Source organism: Bubalus bubalis, chromosome X (assembly GCF_019923935.1).
Source record: "Bubalus bubalis isolate 160015118507 breed Murrah chromosome X, NDDB_SH_1, whole genome shotgun sequence".
NCBI lineage: Eukaryota > Metazoa > Chordata > Mammalia > Artiodactyla > Bovidae > Bubalus > Bubalus bubalis.
In genome coordinates, this window is record NC_059181.1 from 106661286 (window position 1) to 106676803 (window position 15518).

The 15518-nt window shown below is 39.4% G+C and overlaps 1 protein-coding gene across 3 annotated transcripts in view; it reads left to right on the forward strand.

The window, feature by feature from the left end:
• The window catches only part of VAMP7 (vesicle associated membrane protein 7), an 81479-nt gene that overhangs the window by 51493 nt on the left and 14468 nt on the right, over nt 1–15518 (forward strand). For all 3 annotated transcript variants that reach the window (XM_025277217.3, XM_044937474.1, XM_006076655.4), the window contains exon 6: nt 12573–12640. In XM_025277217.3, coding sequence (XP_025133002.1) covers nt 12573–12640 — 68 coding nt within the window. The remainder of the gene's footprint in view (nt 1–12572; nt 12641–15518) is intronic.

Genomic DNA, 15518 nt, shown 5'->3' on the forward strand with positions numbered 1-15518 from the left:
AGTTGGTTTAAAGCTAAACATTCAGAAAACAAAGATCATGGCATCCGGTCCCATCACTTCATGGGAAATAGATGGGGAAACAGTGGAAACAGTGTCAGACTTTTTTTGGAGGTCTCCAAAATCACTGCAGATGGTGATTGCAGCCATGAAATTAAAAGGCGCTTACTCCTTGGAAGGAAAGTTATGACCAACCTAGATAGCATATTGAAAAGCAGAGACATTACTTTGTCAACAAAGGTCTGCCTAGTCAAGGCTATGGTTTTTCCTGTGGTCATGTATGGATGTGAGAGTTGGACTGTGAAGAAAGCTGAGTGCCGAAGAATTGCTGCCTTTGAACTGTGGTGTTGGAGAAGACTCTTGGGAGTCCCTAGGACTGCAGGGAGACCAAACCAGTCCATCCTAAAGGATATCAGTCCTGAGTGTTCATAGGAAGGACTGATGCTGAGGCTGAAACTCCAATACTTTGGCCACCTTATGTGAAGAGTTGACTCATTGGAAAAGACTGATGCTGGGAGGGATTGGGGCAGGAGGAGAAGGGGATGACAGAGGATGAGATGGCTGGATGGCATCACTGACTCGATGCACATGAGTTTGGGTGAACTCTGGGAGTTGGTGATGGACAGGAAGGCCTGGCGTGCTGTGATTCATGGCGTTGTAAAGAGACTGACACGACTGAGCAACTGAACTGAACTGAATATTATTGTATTGTCTGTTTCTCTCTTCAGATTTTTCAATATTAGCTGAAGATAATTAGGCTCTCTGATGTTGTTTGAGCATATCATTATGATTGTTACATCTTCGTAGTGAATTGACCACTTTATTATTTTATAATGACCTTATTTATCTCTTGATACCATTTTGGGAGGCTTCCCTTGTTTCTCAGCTGGTAAAGACTCTGCCTGCAATGTGGGAGAACTGGGTTTGATCCCTGGGTTGGGAAGATACCCTAGAGAAAGAAAAGGCTGTACAGTCTTATTTTGTGTTATATTAAGTATAGTTATCCCCACTTTCTTTTGGTTTCCACTTGCATGGAATATGTTTTCCCATTCCTTCACTTTGAGTCTCTGTGTGTACTTCAGTCTGAAATGAGTCTCTTGGAGGCAGTATATAGTTGGATCTTCCTTTTTTTTTCTAATCTGTCCAACCACTCTGTGCCTTTTGACTGGTGAATTCAATCTATTTATAGTTCCATTAATTATTGATATAAAAAGACTTACTGATTGCATCTAATTCATTGCTTTCTGGCTGTTTTATAGTTTCATTGTTCCTTTTTTCCTCTATTTATGCTTACTTTTTAAAAATTGGTGATTTTCTGTAGTAGTGTCCTCTATTTCCCCTTTCTTTGTCTTCTGTGAGTCTGATATAGTTTTTTGTTTTATGGCTTCCACTGGGCTTAAATAAAGAATATTATAGATACAGCAGCCCATTTAAAACTGATAGCAACTTAATTTTGCATATAAAAGCTCCACCCATTTTCTGTCCCTCTTGTATTTTTGCTCTCTTTGCCTCTTTTTATATTGTGTATTCATTAACAAATTACAGTAGCTGTAGTTATTTTTAATACTCTTTTGCTTTAACTTTTATACTATAGTTTTTAACACACCATCATATTGCAGAATTAATCTTCTAAATCAACATATTTACCTTTACCAGTGTATTATATAGTTTTATATGTTTTCATGTCACTAACATCTTTTCCTTTCAGCATTTCTGCATTGTGAGTCTGGTGGTGATGAAATCCTTCAGATTTTGTTTGGTAATATCTGTATTCCTCCTTCATATCTGAAGGATAACTTTTCTGTACTATTCTTGGCTGGCAATGTTTTTCGTTCAACATTTTGAATGTGTCATTCTACTCTCTCCTGGCTTGTAGAGTTTCAGCTGAGAAAACTGCTGATAACCTAATGGGGATTCTTTTTTAGGTCACAGTCTTTTTCTTTGGCTGCTTTTAGGATTTCTCTTTATCTTTGTTTTTGACAATATCATTATGATTTATTTTAATAAAGTCTTTTTGCATTAAGATAATAGGGTGATTAGAATCAGGAATTTTGATGTTCAAGTCTCTCCTCAAATTTGGGAAGTTCTCAGCTACTTTTCTGCCTTTGATCCCTCTCTTTTCCCTCTGGAACCCCAGTTATTCTAATATTTGTATGTCTAATGGAATCCTATATATCACATAGGCTTTCTTCACTCTTTTTCATTATTTTTTTTTTGTTATCCTTTAACGTCAGATTTCCTATCCTCTAGCTCATTTGTTCTATCTTCCACTCAGTCTATTCTGAGATAGATGCTCTCTATTGCATTTTTCATTTCACTCATTGAATTCTTCAACTCCAGAATTTCTTTTTCGTTCTTTTGCATGATTTCTATCTCTTCATTAAGATTCAGATTTTGTTCATGTACTGTTTTCCTTATTTTGTTGAATTGTCTTTCTATGTTTTCTTGCTGCTCTTTGGTTTCTTCAAAACTGCTCTTTTGAATTCTTTTATCAGCTAAATCACAAAATTTCATGTCTTTGATTTTGGCTATTGGTGAATGATTATCTTTTGTTGATGTCATGTGTTTTCTTAATTCTTAATGTTCCTTGAAGTTTTGTGTCACTGCTTTCATATAAGAAGTATCAGACATCTCTTCACATCTTTATTAGTTCCATTGAGGTGGGAAATTCTATTCATAAATCTGTTATATCTGGGATTTTCTCTGACTTTGTGTTGACATACCATGCTCCATGCTTCTTGCTCTCTCTTATGGCATAATTTTTAAGCTTTTGTGCCTTCTCTGGTCTTACAGCTCACCAGGATGTCTGCTAGAAACATCTCTTTTGTTTTGCTTAAGATAGCACTACAACTCAAGTTTATAGTTTCTCCCTTGCACATAGACCCTGGTAAGATACTTTGAGAGCACTCTTTTTATTGGAGCTTGCTCTTGCCACTGAACTCAGGAGTATGTATAAGGAAATAGCTGGAGAGTAGGGGGAGGTGTGAGTCTTGCACTCTGGGCATTGGAGGTGATTTTGGGACTGGTGAAGGGATCATGGGGTGAGGGTTTCCCATAAACTTGTGAACGGACTTTCTGCTGAAGTCCTGAACACAATCATCAGGAGCCATATCCTTTAATAATGTTTAATATTCTTATCTGCTTCTTTCCTGATCTCCTTCATTCCATCTCCCCACAGTCATGGAAATCCAGCCTCAGATTTGTTTTGTTTTGCTCAAGTGGCATGCTGGACTCTCCCTCAGCAAGGCTGAACTTCTACTAATTCTCTTTTGTCTTTGGGTGCCTGCCCAAGTCAGCACTATTCAGATTTTCCCTAACCCCACCATGGCTAAGAGGGGTTGGGGCAGATCACCAGTCCTGCTGATTCTACAGCCCGTGTGATGGTCTGTCTGCCTGTTACCAATGTACAAGTGGATGAGAATCCTTCCAGGGCCCTTGGCATATGATGCTGGACCCCAAAATTCTAACAGAGAGACTCTTGTTCATGTATAGATGTCTAATTAGTTGCTTAAAAGGAGGGAGAAAAGAAGCAATGTCTTATGCTACTATGTTGCTGGCATTATCCCACTTTTCCTTGTTATATTCAGAGTTGAGCTTAATCTCTATCCTCTATTGCAGTATTTTTTTTTTTTTTTTGCTGCACCACATGGTGTGTGGGATCTTAGTTCCCCTACCACGGATCAAACCCATGCACCATCATTGGAAGCATACACTCTTAACCACTGAACTGCCAGGGAAGTCCCTGTTGCAGTAGTCTTGAATAAAGTCTTTCTTACCATTTTTGATTAACAGAATTATTTGTTAATAATATCTCTCTTCCATCTTCTTTCTTGCCTTGTTCCCATTTTTTTGTGCTATTGTAAATGGAATTTTTCTTTCATTCTTGGATTTTTCATTGCTTTTTGTATAGCAATGCATTCAGTTTTTGTATTTTGATCTTGTACAACCTTGTTGAACTCATTTACTTTAATCGTTCCTTATGATTTTATATATACAGGATCATACCATTGGAAAATAGAGTTTTAATTCTTCCTTTCCAATCTGGATAATTTTCATTTCTTTCTCCTGTCTAATTGCCCTAACTAGAACCTCCGGTACACTGTTGAATAAAAGCAGCAACAGCGGATATGCTTGTCTTATTCCTGATCTTAGGAAGACTTTCACAGTTATGTATGATGTTAGCTGTGGTTCTTTCATAGATGCCATTCATCAGATTGTGGAAATTTCCTTCTATTTTTTGTTTGTTGGGTTATCATATAAAGGTGTTGGATTTTATCAAGTGCTTTTTGCATCTACTGAGATGTTCATGTTGTGTTGTCCTTTATTTTATTAATACATTGCAATCACTGATTTTTGAATATGAAAGTAGCCTTGCATTTCTGAAACAAATGCCACTTCATCATGGTTTATAATTGTTTTTATATATTGCTGGATTCATTTTAGCAGTACTTTACTGAGGGCTTTTTATTGTATATTCGTAAGATATATTGATGTATTATTTTCTTGTAATATCTTTATCTGGTTTTGATACTGGACTGTTACTGACTTCATCAGATAAGTTTTGAGTATTCCCTCTTCTTCTATTTTTATAAGAATTTATGAAAATTGGTATTAATTCTTCTTGAAATGTTTGGTAGAATTCACCTTTAAAGCTATCTATGCCTGTACTTCTGTTTGTGCAAAGTTTAAGAATTATGGATTGAATCTCTTTCTTTGTTGTAGCTCTGTTCAGATATTCTGTTTCTTCTTGAGTCTGTTTAGGTGATTTGTGTCTTCCTAGGAATTTTGACTGTGTGGATCACAATAAACTGTGGAAAATTCTGAAAGAGATGGGAATACCAGACCACCTGACCTTCCTTTTGAGAAACCTATATGCAGATCAGGAAGCAACAGTTCGAACTGGACATGGAACAAGAGACTGGTTCCAAATAGGAAAAGAAGTACGTCAAGGCTGTATATTGGTCACCCTGCTTATTTAACTTATATGCAGAGTACATCATGAGGCACCCTAGGCTGGAAGAAGCACAAGCTGGAATCGAGATTGCCGGGAGAAATATCAATAACCTCAGATATGCAGAAGACACCACCCTGATGGCAGAAAGTGAGGAGGAATGAAAAGCCTCTTGATGAAAGTGAAAGAGGAGAGTGAAAAAGTTGGCTTAAAGCTCAACATTCAGAAAATGAAGATCATGGCATCCGGTCCCATCACTTCATGGGAAATAGATGGGGAAACAGTGGAAACAGTGTCAGACTTTATTTTCTGGGACTCCAAAATCACTGAAGATGGTGACCTCAGCCATGAAATTAAAAGACGCTTACTCCTTGGAAGGAAAGTTATGACCAACCTAGACAGCATATTGAAAAGCAGAGACATTACTTTGCCAACAAAGGTCCATCTAGTCAAGGCTGTGGTTTTTCCTGTGGTCATGTGTGGATGTGAGAGTTGGACTGTGAAGAAAGCTGAGCACCGAAGAATTGATGCCTTTGAACTGTGGTGTTGGAGAAGACTCTTGAGAGTCCCTTGGACTGCAAGGAGATCCAACCAGTCCATTCTGAAGGAGATCAGTCCTGGGATTTCTTTGGAGGGAATGATCCTAAAGCTGAAACTCTAGTACTTTGGCTACCTCATGCGAAGAGTTGACTCATTGGAAAAGACTCTCATGCTGGGAGGTGACGGGGTCTAGCCTCAGCAGGATCTAGGGGTACCCTCAGGATGACGGCCTAGGCGATAAGGATAGCAAAGCAGAGAGCAGGGCTTGATCTTCCTTGATTAACACAGAAAGCCAATAAAGCTCCTGTGTTCCAAGGAGTCATCTTGAAAGAAGAACAGAGAGAGAAAAGGAGGGAAAAGGAAAAAAAGAACCACACGGGGAGACCAAGCTTCGGTGAGCAAGGCCCATAACTTTATTTTCAAAAGGAACTTTTATATTATACCTTGACTTGTACATAGAGGGAAATGAAAGATGCAAAGTCATACAGAGTCAGCCCAGACATTACATCTCTTTTGTCTTTATCAAAACCAGGATTTTTTCTGCATACCTTTCTCATAAACAATATTGTATACAATATCTTCTGGCCTTGGAGGCCTGTGGACATTTTATGACCCTTTTTTGATAAAGGCTGATCAGCCAGAAAACTTGTTTTCCCTTAAAGTGTTTCTTTTTTATTTTTCCCAGCCTCAGAAAGTACTAAACAGAGTTACATTCTCACAGAGCAAAGGTGCAGTGGGTCACAACAAAGAAAGAACCAATTAGCTCAAAGGTCTAATGTGGTTAATTCCAAGGCTGCTACTTGTTTTTCTTACATTCCAACTATGTTAACTAATGCACTCCCAGGTGCACAATGGATAAGGGATATGGGAACTTGGCAGCAAGCATTGACCCAATAATGAAGCCCTTTACCAGTACTATATATTCTAATAATTTTTCATCTCTTAAAGGACTCTATGTTCTTTAGGACTTTAGAATGTTTTGGCTTCCCGTGCTTTTCAAGGTTGGGGAGTTGTGAACAATCATGTGTGTTAATTGTAAGAGTATGGATAAACCTGTCAGGCAAGCTAGAATGCCAACAGAGGGGATAAAATAGAAATATTCCTTTCATGCCCAAGAGACTTATTAACTAAAGCCCTAAGTTGATTTTTTCCAAAAAAAGGTGGTTGGGGATAGCCCCCTGTTAATGTCAAAAGAGTTGGTAAAAGACACAAAATAGTAAGACAGACAGATTCTGGTTTTGGGGTAGATGCTTGAGCAGATTCAGGGGGTCCCTCGAGGCCTGATCTGCCTTTGCCTGTCAGGTCTCTTCCACATGACCTTTGTCATGAGTGAGATCTCCCATGGTGGCTCCTGACAGGGAGGGATTGGGGTCAGGAGGAGAAGGGGACGACAGAGGATGAGATGGCTGGATGGCATCACTGACTGGATGGACGTGAGTCTGAGTGAACTCTGGGAGTTGGTGATGGACAGGGAGGCCTGGCGTGCTGCAATTCATGGGGTTGCAAAGAGTCAGACACGACTAAGTGACTGAAATGAACTGAACTGAACTGACTGAGGAATTTATCCATTTCATTTTTCTAATGTGTTGACATACTCTTTTTTTTAATTTAAATTTATTTTAATTGGAGGCTAATTACATTACAATATTGTATTGGTTCTGCCACACATCAACGTGAATCCACCACGGGCATACACATGTTCCCCATCCTGAACCCCCTTCCCACCTCCCTCCCCGTACCATCCCTCCGGTCATCCCAGTGCACCAGCCCCAAGGATCCTGTATCAAACCTGGACTGGCAATTTGTTTCTTGTATGATATTATACATGTTTCCATGACATTCCCCCAAATCATCCCACCCTCTCCCTCTCCCACAGAGTCCAAAAGACTGTTCCATACATCTGTGTCTCTTTTGCTGTCTCACATACAGGGTTATCATTACCATCTTTCTAAATTCCATATATATGCGTTAGTATACTGTATTGGTGTTTTTCTTTCTGGCTTACTTCACTCTGTATAATAGGGTCCAGTTTCATCCACCTCATTAGAACTAATTCAGATGTATTCTTTTTAATGGCAGAGTAATACTCCATTGTGTATATGTGCCACAGCTTTCTTATCCATTCATCTGCTGATGGACATCTAGGTTGCTTCCATGTCCTGGCTATTATAAACAGTGCTGCGATGAACATTGGGGTACACATGTCTCTTTAAATTCTGGTTTCCTCGGTGTGTATGCCCAGAAGTGGGATTGGTGGGTCATATGGCAATTCTATTTCCAGTTTTTTAAGGAATCTCTGCACTGTCCTCCATAGTGGCTGTACTAGTTTGCATTCCCACCAACAGTGTAAGAGGGTTCCCTTTTCTCCACACCCTCTCCAGCATTTATTGCTTGTAGACTTGGATAGCAGCCATTCTGACTGGCGTGAAATGGTACCTCATAGTGGTTTTGATTTGCATTTCTCTGATAATGAGTGATGATGAGCATCTTTTCATGTGTTTGTTAGCCATCTGTATGTCTTCTTTGGAGAAATATCTGTTTAGTTCTTTGGCCCATTTTTTGATTGGGTCCTTTATTTTTCTGGAATTGAGCTGCAGGAGTTGCTTGTATATTTTTGAGATTAGTTGTTTGTCAGTTGCTTCATTTGCTATTATTTTCTCCCATTCTGAAGGCTGTCTTTTCACCTTGCTTATAGTTTCCTTTGTTGTGCAGAAGCTTTTAATTTTAATTAGGTCCCATTTGTTTATTTTTGCTTTTATTTCCAATATTCTGGGAGGTGGGTCTTAGAGGATGCTGCTGTGATTTATGTCGGAGAGTGTTTTGTGTATGTTTTCCTCTAAGAGTTTTATAGTTTCTGGTCTTACATTTAGATCTTTAATCCATTTTGAGTTTATTTTTGTGTATGGTGTTAGAAAGTGCTCTAGTTTCATTCTTTTACAAGTGGTTGACCAGTTTTTCCAGCACCACTTGTTAAAGAGATTGTCTTTTCTCCATTGTATATTCTTGCCTCCTTTGTCAAAGTAAGGTGTCCATAGGTGCATGGATTTACCTCTGGGCTTTCTATTTTGTCCCATTGATCTATATTTCTGTCTTTGTGCCAGTACCATACTGTCTTGATGACTGTGGCTTTGTAGTAGAGCCTGAAGTCAGGCTCTCCAGAAAGCAGGAATAGAAGGAACATACCTCAACATAATAAAAGCTATATGACAAACCCACAGCAAACATTATCCTCAATGGTGAAAAATGGAAAGCATTTCCCCTAAAGTCAGGAATAAGACAAGGGTGCCCACTTTCACCACTACTATTCAACATAATTTTGGAAGTTTTGGCCACAGCAATCAGAGCAGAAAAATAAAGGAATCAAAATTGGAAAAGAAGAAGTAAAACTCTCACTGTTTGCAGATGACATGATCCTCTACATAGAAAACCCTAAAGACTCCACCAGAAAATTACTAGAACTAATCAATGAATATAGTAAAGTTGCAGGATATAAAATCAACACACAGAAATCCCTTGCATTCCTATACACTAACAATGAGAAAATAGAAAGAGAAATTAAAGAAACAATTGCATTCACCATTGCAACAAAAAGAATAAAATACTTAGGAATATATCTACCTAAAGAAACTAAAGACCTATATATAAAAAGCTATAAAACACTGGTGAAAGAAATCGAAGAGGACACTAATATATGGAGAAATATACCGTGTTCATGGATCGCAAGAATCAATATAGTGAAAATGAGTATACTACCCAAAGCAATCTATAGATTCAATGCAATCCCTATCAAGCTACCAATGACACTTTTCACAGAGCTAGAACGAATAATTTCACAATTTGTATGGAAATACAAAAACCCTCTAATAGCCAAAGCAATCTTGAGAAAGAAGAATGGAACTGGAGGAATCAACCTGCCTGACTTCAGGCTTTACTACAACGCCACAGTCATCAAGACAGTATGGTTCTGGCACAAAGACATACTCTTGTTCATAGTATTCTCTTAGGATCCCTTTCATTTCTGTGAAGTTGATAGTGATTGTTTTAGTAATTTGAGAAATTTTTTTTATCTGTTTATGCAAATATTTGTCTGATTTTTTGATGTTTTCAAACCTACTTTTGGTTTCATTGATTTTCTCTGTTGTTTTGCTGATATTTTTTATGCTGTAATGTTTATTATCTTCTTCCCCTTTTTAGCTTTGGATTTAGTTTGCTCTTCTTTTTCCAGTTCCTTAAGGTAAAAAGATAGGTTATTAATTTGAGATCTTTTGTCTTAGTCAACTTGCTGCTGCTGCTGCTAAGTCGCTTCATTTGTGTCCGACTCTGCAACCCCATATATGGCAGCCCACCAGGCTCCCCCGTCCCTGAGATTCTCCAGGCAAGAACACTGGAGTGGGTTGCCATTTCCTTCTCCAGTGCATGAAAGTGAAAAGTGAAAGTGAAGTCGCTCAGCCATGTCCGATTCTTAGTGACCCCATGGACTGCAGCCTACCAGGCTTCTCCATCCATGAGATTCTCCAGGCAAGAGTACTGAAGTGGGGTGCCATTGCCTTCTCCCCTTAGTCAACTTAGAGTACTATAAAAAGTACCACAGACTGGGTAGCTTAAATAACAGAAAGTGATTGTCTCACAGTTCTGGAGACTGGAAATCCAAGATCAGGGTGCCTGCATGGTTGGGTTCTGGTGGGAACTGTCTTCCCACCTTGTAGATTGTGCCTTATCACTGTGCTCAGATGGCTGGAAATAAAACAGGGAATAAGCTCTCTGGTGTCTCTTCTTGGAAGGACATGAATCCCATCATAATCCTACATGACCTTATCTAAACCTAATGATTTCCCAAAAGCCCCATCTCTGAATTAGGGGTTAGGGCTTCATTATATGAATTTGTACGGACGCAGTTCAGTCTGTAACATTTTATTCTCTTTAATGTAGGTGTTTGCTGCTATAAATTTCCTTCTGCACGCTGCTTTTACTTCATCTCATAAGTTTTTCTTCTGTTACTGATTTCTAGTTTCATTCTCTTGTTGAGTGAAACAGCTGAGCTCCCCCTTCCCCAGGTGTCTAATGTCTGTTCTTTTTCCTGTGTCTGGATCACACTTTCCTGTTTCTTTTCATCTCTCATATATATTTTTTTAATTGGACAGTTTAGATAATGTAGCAACTCTGGGCTCTGTTTCCCAACTCCCAGGGTTTGTTGTTTACTTGTATAGTGACTTGACTGGACTTTTTCTTTGAAGTCTGTTTCTCCCACAGTGTGCAGCCTCCAGTGTCACTTCTCAGAGGGAACAGTCTTGGGCATGCCCACAGTCACCTTGGAATGACAGAGCTCTCTTGGTTTATTTTCTTGATCGCCCTAATAAGCCTGCCTTTGTAGTATCTCACCCAGCTGTTAGCCTCCACTAATTGCAGGCTAGTTGCTCTATTTTTATTTTTCTCACAGTTCCCCAGACATAAATTCCTCCAGTGATCTAATTAGGTTTGTGTTCCCTTGTCTTTGCGGCTAGTCTTAGGTGTTTGTTTTGACTTCAGGAGGGTTCTTCTTAGCTGATTCTTCCCCAAATACTCTCTGTTAACTTCCAGCTGTCCCATAGTTTAACTTGTTATTCCCATGAAGCTACCAGCTTCATTGTCATTGCTTACATCCAAAATCTCCATTTTTTTAAATTTATATTTTTTAATTAATTGATTTATTTTAATTGGAGGCTAATTACTTTACATTATTGTAGTGGTTTCTGCCATACATTGACATGAATCAGCCATGGGTGTACAACAGTGTTTTTGACAGCACCCTTAGGCTTGAACCTGCCCATACTCTGTTCCAAATAAAGTCTGAACTCTCAGGGAAGATCTGTTCCTAAGGCTTGCCTTTCCCCCTGGGAACAATCTATGAACCACTGCTCTTGTGCTGTGGATACGGGCAGAGAAGTGCTTCTCTTAGAGTGACACCCTTGCTCTGCCATTGGAGTGCTGGGTAACCCTAGTCTTCTTGACTTGCCCCCTCCCAGTGTGGAACCTCTGCTCTATGAGTTATGTCAGGGCAGGGGCACTCACAGCCCAGGGTTCTTGTCCTGCCTCCTGTGGTAGAGCTTCAGCCCTCTGTGTGTGTCTGGGGGCTTGGTAGAGGGAGGAGCCCTCACACCTACCATCTATGCCATGCTCGAATAGAGCTTCTGTCTCACGGACCTGGGAATGGGGTGAGACAGGAGGAGAAATGCTGATGAGTTGCCCCTCGTGGGGAGAAATCCTAGCTTTTGAATGGGACCTGAGGGAAAAGAGAGCTCCCAGGCTTTATTTGCCAGAAGTAGAGCTGCCATTTCACTGGAACTGAAGGATTAAGTAGATCGTGGCTCAAATGCCTGAGACTCTCACTGTTCTCACTGAGAGTTCATTGATTTTCTTGTATAAATGTTTCTCCATTTGCTGTATGCCCTTAGGACAGTCACAGTTTTCATAGACTTTGAATTGTTTTTGTTTGTTTTTTCTAATTTTTACCAGGTGTGATGGTTTTATTGGAGAGACATTGTGGGGAGGACCTCACACTGTGATTTTGGAAATGTCCACCTCTCATTTGTTTTTACTCTCAGATCATACCCTTCATTTAGGTGTTTGCAAACTATAGCCTGTGCATCAAATCTGGCCTGTTTTTCTATATAAAGTTTTGCTGAAACACAATCATGCCCATTCATTTATCTGTTTGTGTCTGACGTGCACACCCCTTTGCTCAGTCTTGTCCGACTCTTTGCAACTCGATGGATTGTAGCCTACCAGGCTCCTTTGTCCATGGGATTTCCAGGCAAGAAACTGGAGTGGGTTGCCATTTTCTCCTCCAGGGTATCTTCTCTAACCAGGAATCAAACCAGCATCTCCTGCTTGGCAGGTGGACTCTTTACCACTGAGCCACCTGGGAAACCCTTATATCTGCCAGAGTTGAGTACAGTCTTTTATTTCTTCAAGATGTAAGTGCTTATGTAGTAAATATGAGTTGTCAAAAATATCAACTATAATTAAAATTTGATTTGTATTAAAGCCATAATTAGCAATTTTGTAATATAAACATGATATTTTTTTCTTTTCCCAACATTTTCAGATCTGGTAGCTCAGCGAGGCGAAAGATTGGAATTGTTAATAGATAAAACAGAAAATCTTGTGGATTCGGTAAGTATGGGATATGATAGTACTGTAAAGTAGAAATACTGTGGTTAATGGATAAAATAATAGGGAAATGTCTTAAAATCGATACTTTAGTGGAGTTTTTTTTTCTTTCTAACCCCTGTTACATAATTACTTTGTGATGATGAGGATAACACAGGCATAGAAAAACCCACAACTCATTAATAGCCATTAAGGAAGCTTTTGTTTGGAAAATATACTCAGTGTAAAAGAACAGTTTTTTTTTTTTTTTTTAAAGCTTGGATTGGTGCCTACATAACTTAGCACTTCAGCTGCATAGAAGTATACATTTTGTAACACACAGAACAAAAGTACAGGCCACTTGTGACCCATGATGAATGCTGAAAACCAGACAGTAAAGTCACTTTCTTGCTTACCATGAGAGCTTGACTTTTCTTTGTATTAAGCAAGAGGCAGAGACTGACATGTCCCTGTAAACTACTCTTGCTGCAATTAATGTGTGTCTCTGCATTTTCCATTTGGTTAGCAGATGAAAGTTTTGAAGAAGGATGATAGATATAGAAGGAGTGAATAGATAATGAATAGAAGGAGGGCAGAGATCAGTCACAGTTTGGATCTGCAAATTTACATGAAGAGTAGAAGTCTTGTTCATTCTTACTGACAGCTAGATTGTAGTGGTTTACAGCACAAGCTCTAGAGTCTGTTGCCTGAGACTGAATCCCATCTCTGCCACTCACTAGTTTTGTGACTTTAGGCAAGTTACTTAACCTCTCTGTGCCTCCAATCATTGTATAGAAAATGGAGATGTATCTTTTTCATAGTATTTTGAGGGTTAAAGCACACAATGCATGCAAAGTCCCTAACAGTGTCATATATATAGTAAGAGCTATTTAAAGGTTTATTGTTATTGTTAATTTTACAGGGACATCTATTAACAGTGGATCTTAGGAGAATAGTGCGGTCTTTAGCCAAAGTACATGGAAATTGAAGGAAGGGTGCCACCATGCAGGAAGTCAAAACACCAGGGTTCTATAATGTCTCACTTTGTAAACCATTGCTTGGGGACAAAGAGGGAAGACACGTTATCTGATTGTAAATCTGCTGGCAGATTTTTTGGTACTTCCAGTCCATCGGACACGACTGAGTGACTGTCACTCACTCACTCAGTCCATCTCTTAATTATTCTTGATCCCTGGTTGTTATTATTTAGTCACCCAGTTGTGTCTGATTCTTTGCGACCCTATGGTCTATTGCCCCACCAGGCTCCTCTGTCCATGGGATTTCCCAGACAAGAATACTGGAGTGGGTTGCCATTTCCTTTTCCAGGAGATATTCCTGACCCAGGGATCAAACTGGTGTCTCATGCATTGGTGAGCAGATACTTTACCACTGAGCCACTTGGGAAGCCCCCTTAATCCCTGGAAATGACCTTTTTTAGCCGTAGTGGCCTGTGTTTGACCAGTACTAATAGAGTGCACTTTTCCGGGAAAAAAAAAAAGCCTTCTTAATTTTGTTGACTAAATGACTCAGAATAATAAAAGGTATTAATTAACTAACTGCTGCCTCTTTTTATGGAAGAATAACAAATACAGCAAAGTACAGCAAGTGTACTATTAATAAATGTGCAGCTCAGTTATTTTATATATATATATATATATATATATATATATATGTTTGTACCTCTGTAACAGGCTTCCCTTTTCATACTGTTCATGGAGTTCTCATACTGTTCATGGTGATGGAATTCCAGTTGAGCTATTTCAAATCCTAAAAGATGATGCTGTTAAAGTGCTGCACTCAATATGCCAGCAAATTTGGAAAATTCAGCAGTGGCCACAGGACTAGAAAAGGTCAGTTTTCACTCCAATCCCAAAGAAAGGCAATGCCAAAGAATGTTCAGACCACTGCACAATTGCACTCACCTCACACACTAGCAGAATAATGCTCAAAATTCTCCAAGCCGGGCTTCAACAGTACGTGAACCGTGAACTTCCAGATGTTCAAGCTGGGTTTAGAAAAGGCAGAGGAACTAGAGGTCAAATTGCCAACATCCGTTGGATCATCAAAAAAGCAAGAGAGTTCCAGAAAAACATCTACTTCTGATTTATTGACTACACCAAAGCCTTTGTGTAGATCACAGCAAACTATGGAAAATTCTTCAAGAGATGGAAATACCAAACCACCTGACCTGCCTCCTGAGATCTGAAATCTGTATGCAGGTCAAGAAGCAACATTTAGAACTGGACATGGAACAAAAGACTGGTTCCAAATTGGGAAAGGAGTACATCGAGGCTGCATATCATCACCCTGCTTATTTAACTTCTATTCAGAGTATATCAGGTGAAATGCTGGCCTGGATGAAGCACAGTTGGAATCAAGATTGCCGAGAGAAATATCAGTAACCTCAGATATGCAGATAACACGACCCTTATGGTAGAAAGTAAAGAACTAAAGAGCCTCTTGATGAAAGTGAAATAGGAGAGTGAAAAAGTTGGCTTAAAACTCAACATTCAGAAAACGAAGATCATGGCATCTGGTCCCAGCACTTCATGGCAAATAGATGGGGAAACAATGGAAACAGTGACAGACTTTATTTTATTGGGCTCCAAAATCACTTCAGGTGGTGACTGCAACCATGAAATTAAAAGACAGTTGCTCCTTGGAAGAAAAGCTATGACCAACCTAGACAGCATATTAAAAAGCAGAGACATTACTTTGCTGACAAAGGTCCATCTTGTCAAAGCTATGGTTTTCCAGTAGTCATGTGTGAATGTGAGAGTTGGAGGATAAAGAAAGCTGAGTGCCAAAGTATTGATGCTTTTAAACTGTGGTGTTGGAGAAGACTCTTGAGAATCCCTTAGACGGCAAGGAGATCCATCCAGTCCATCCTAAAGGAAATCAG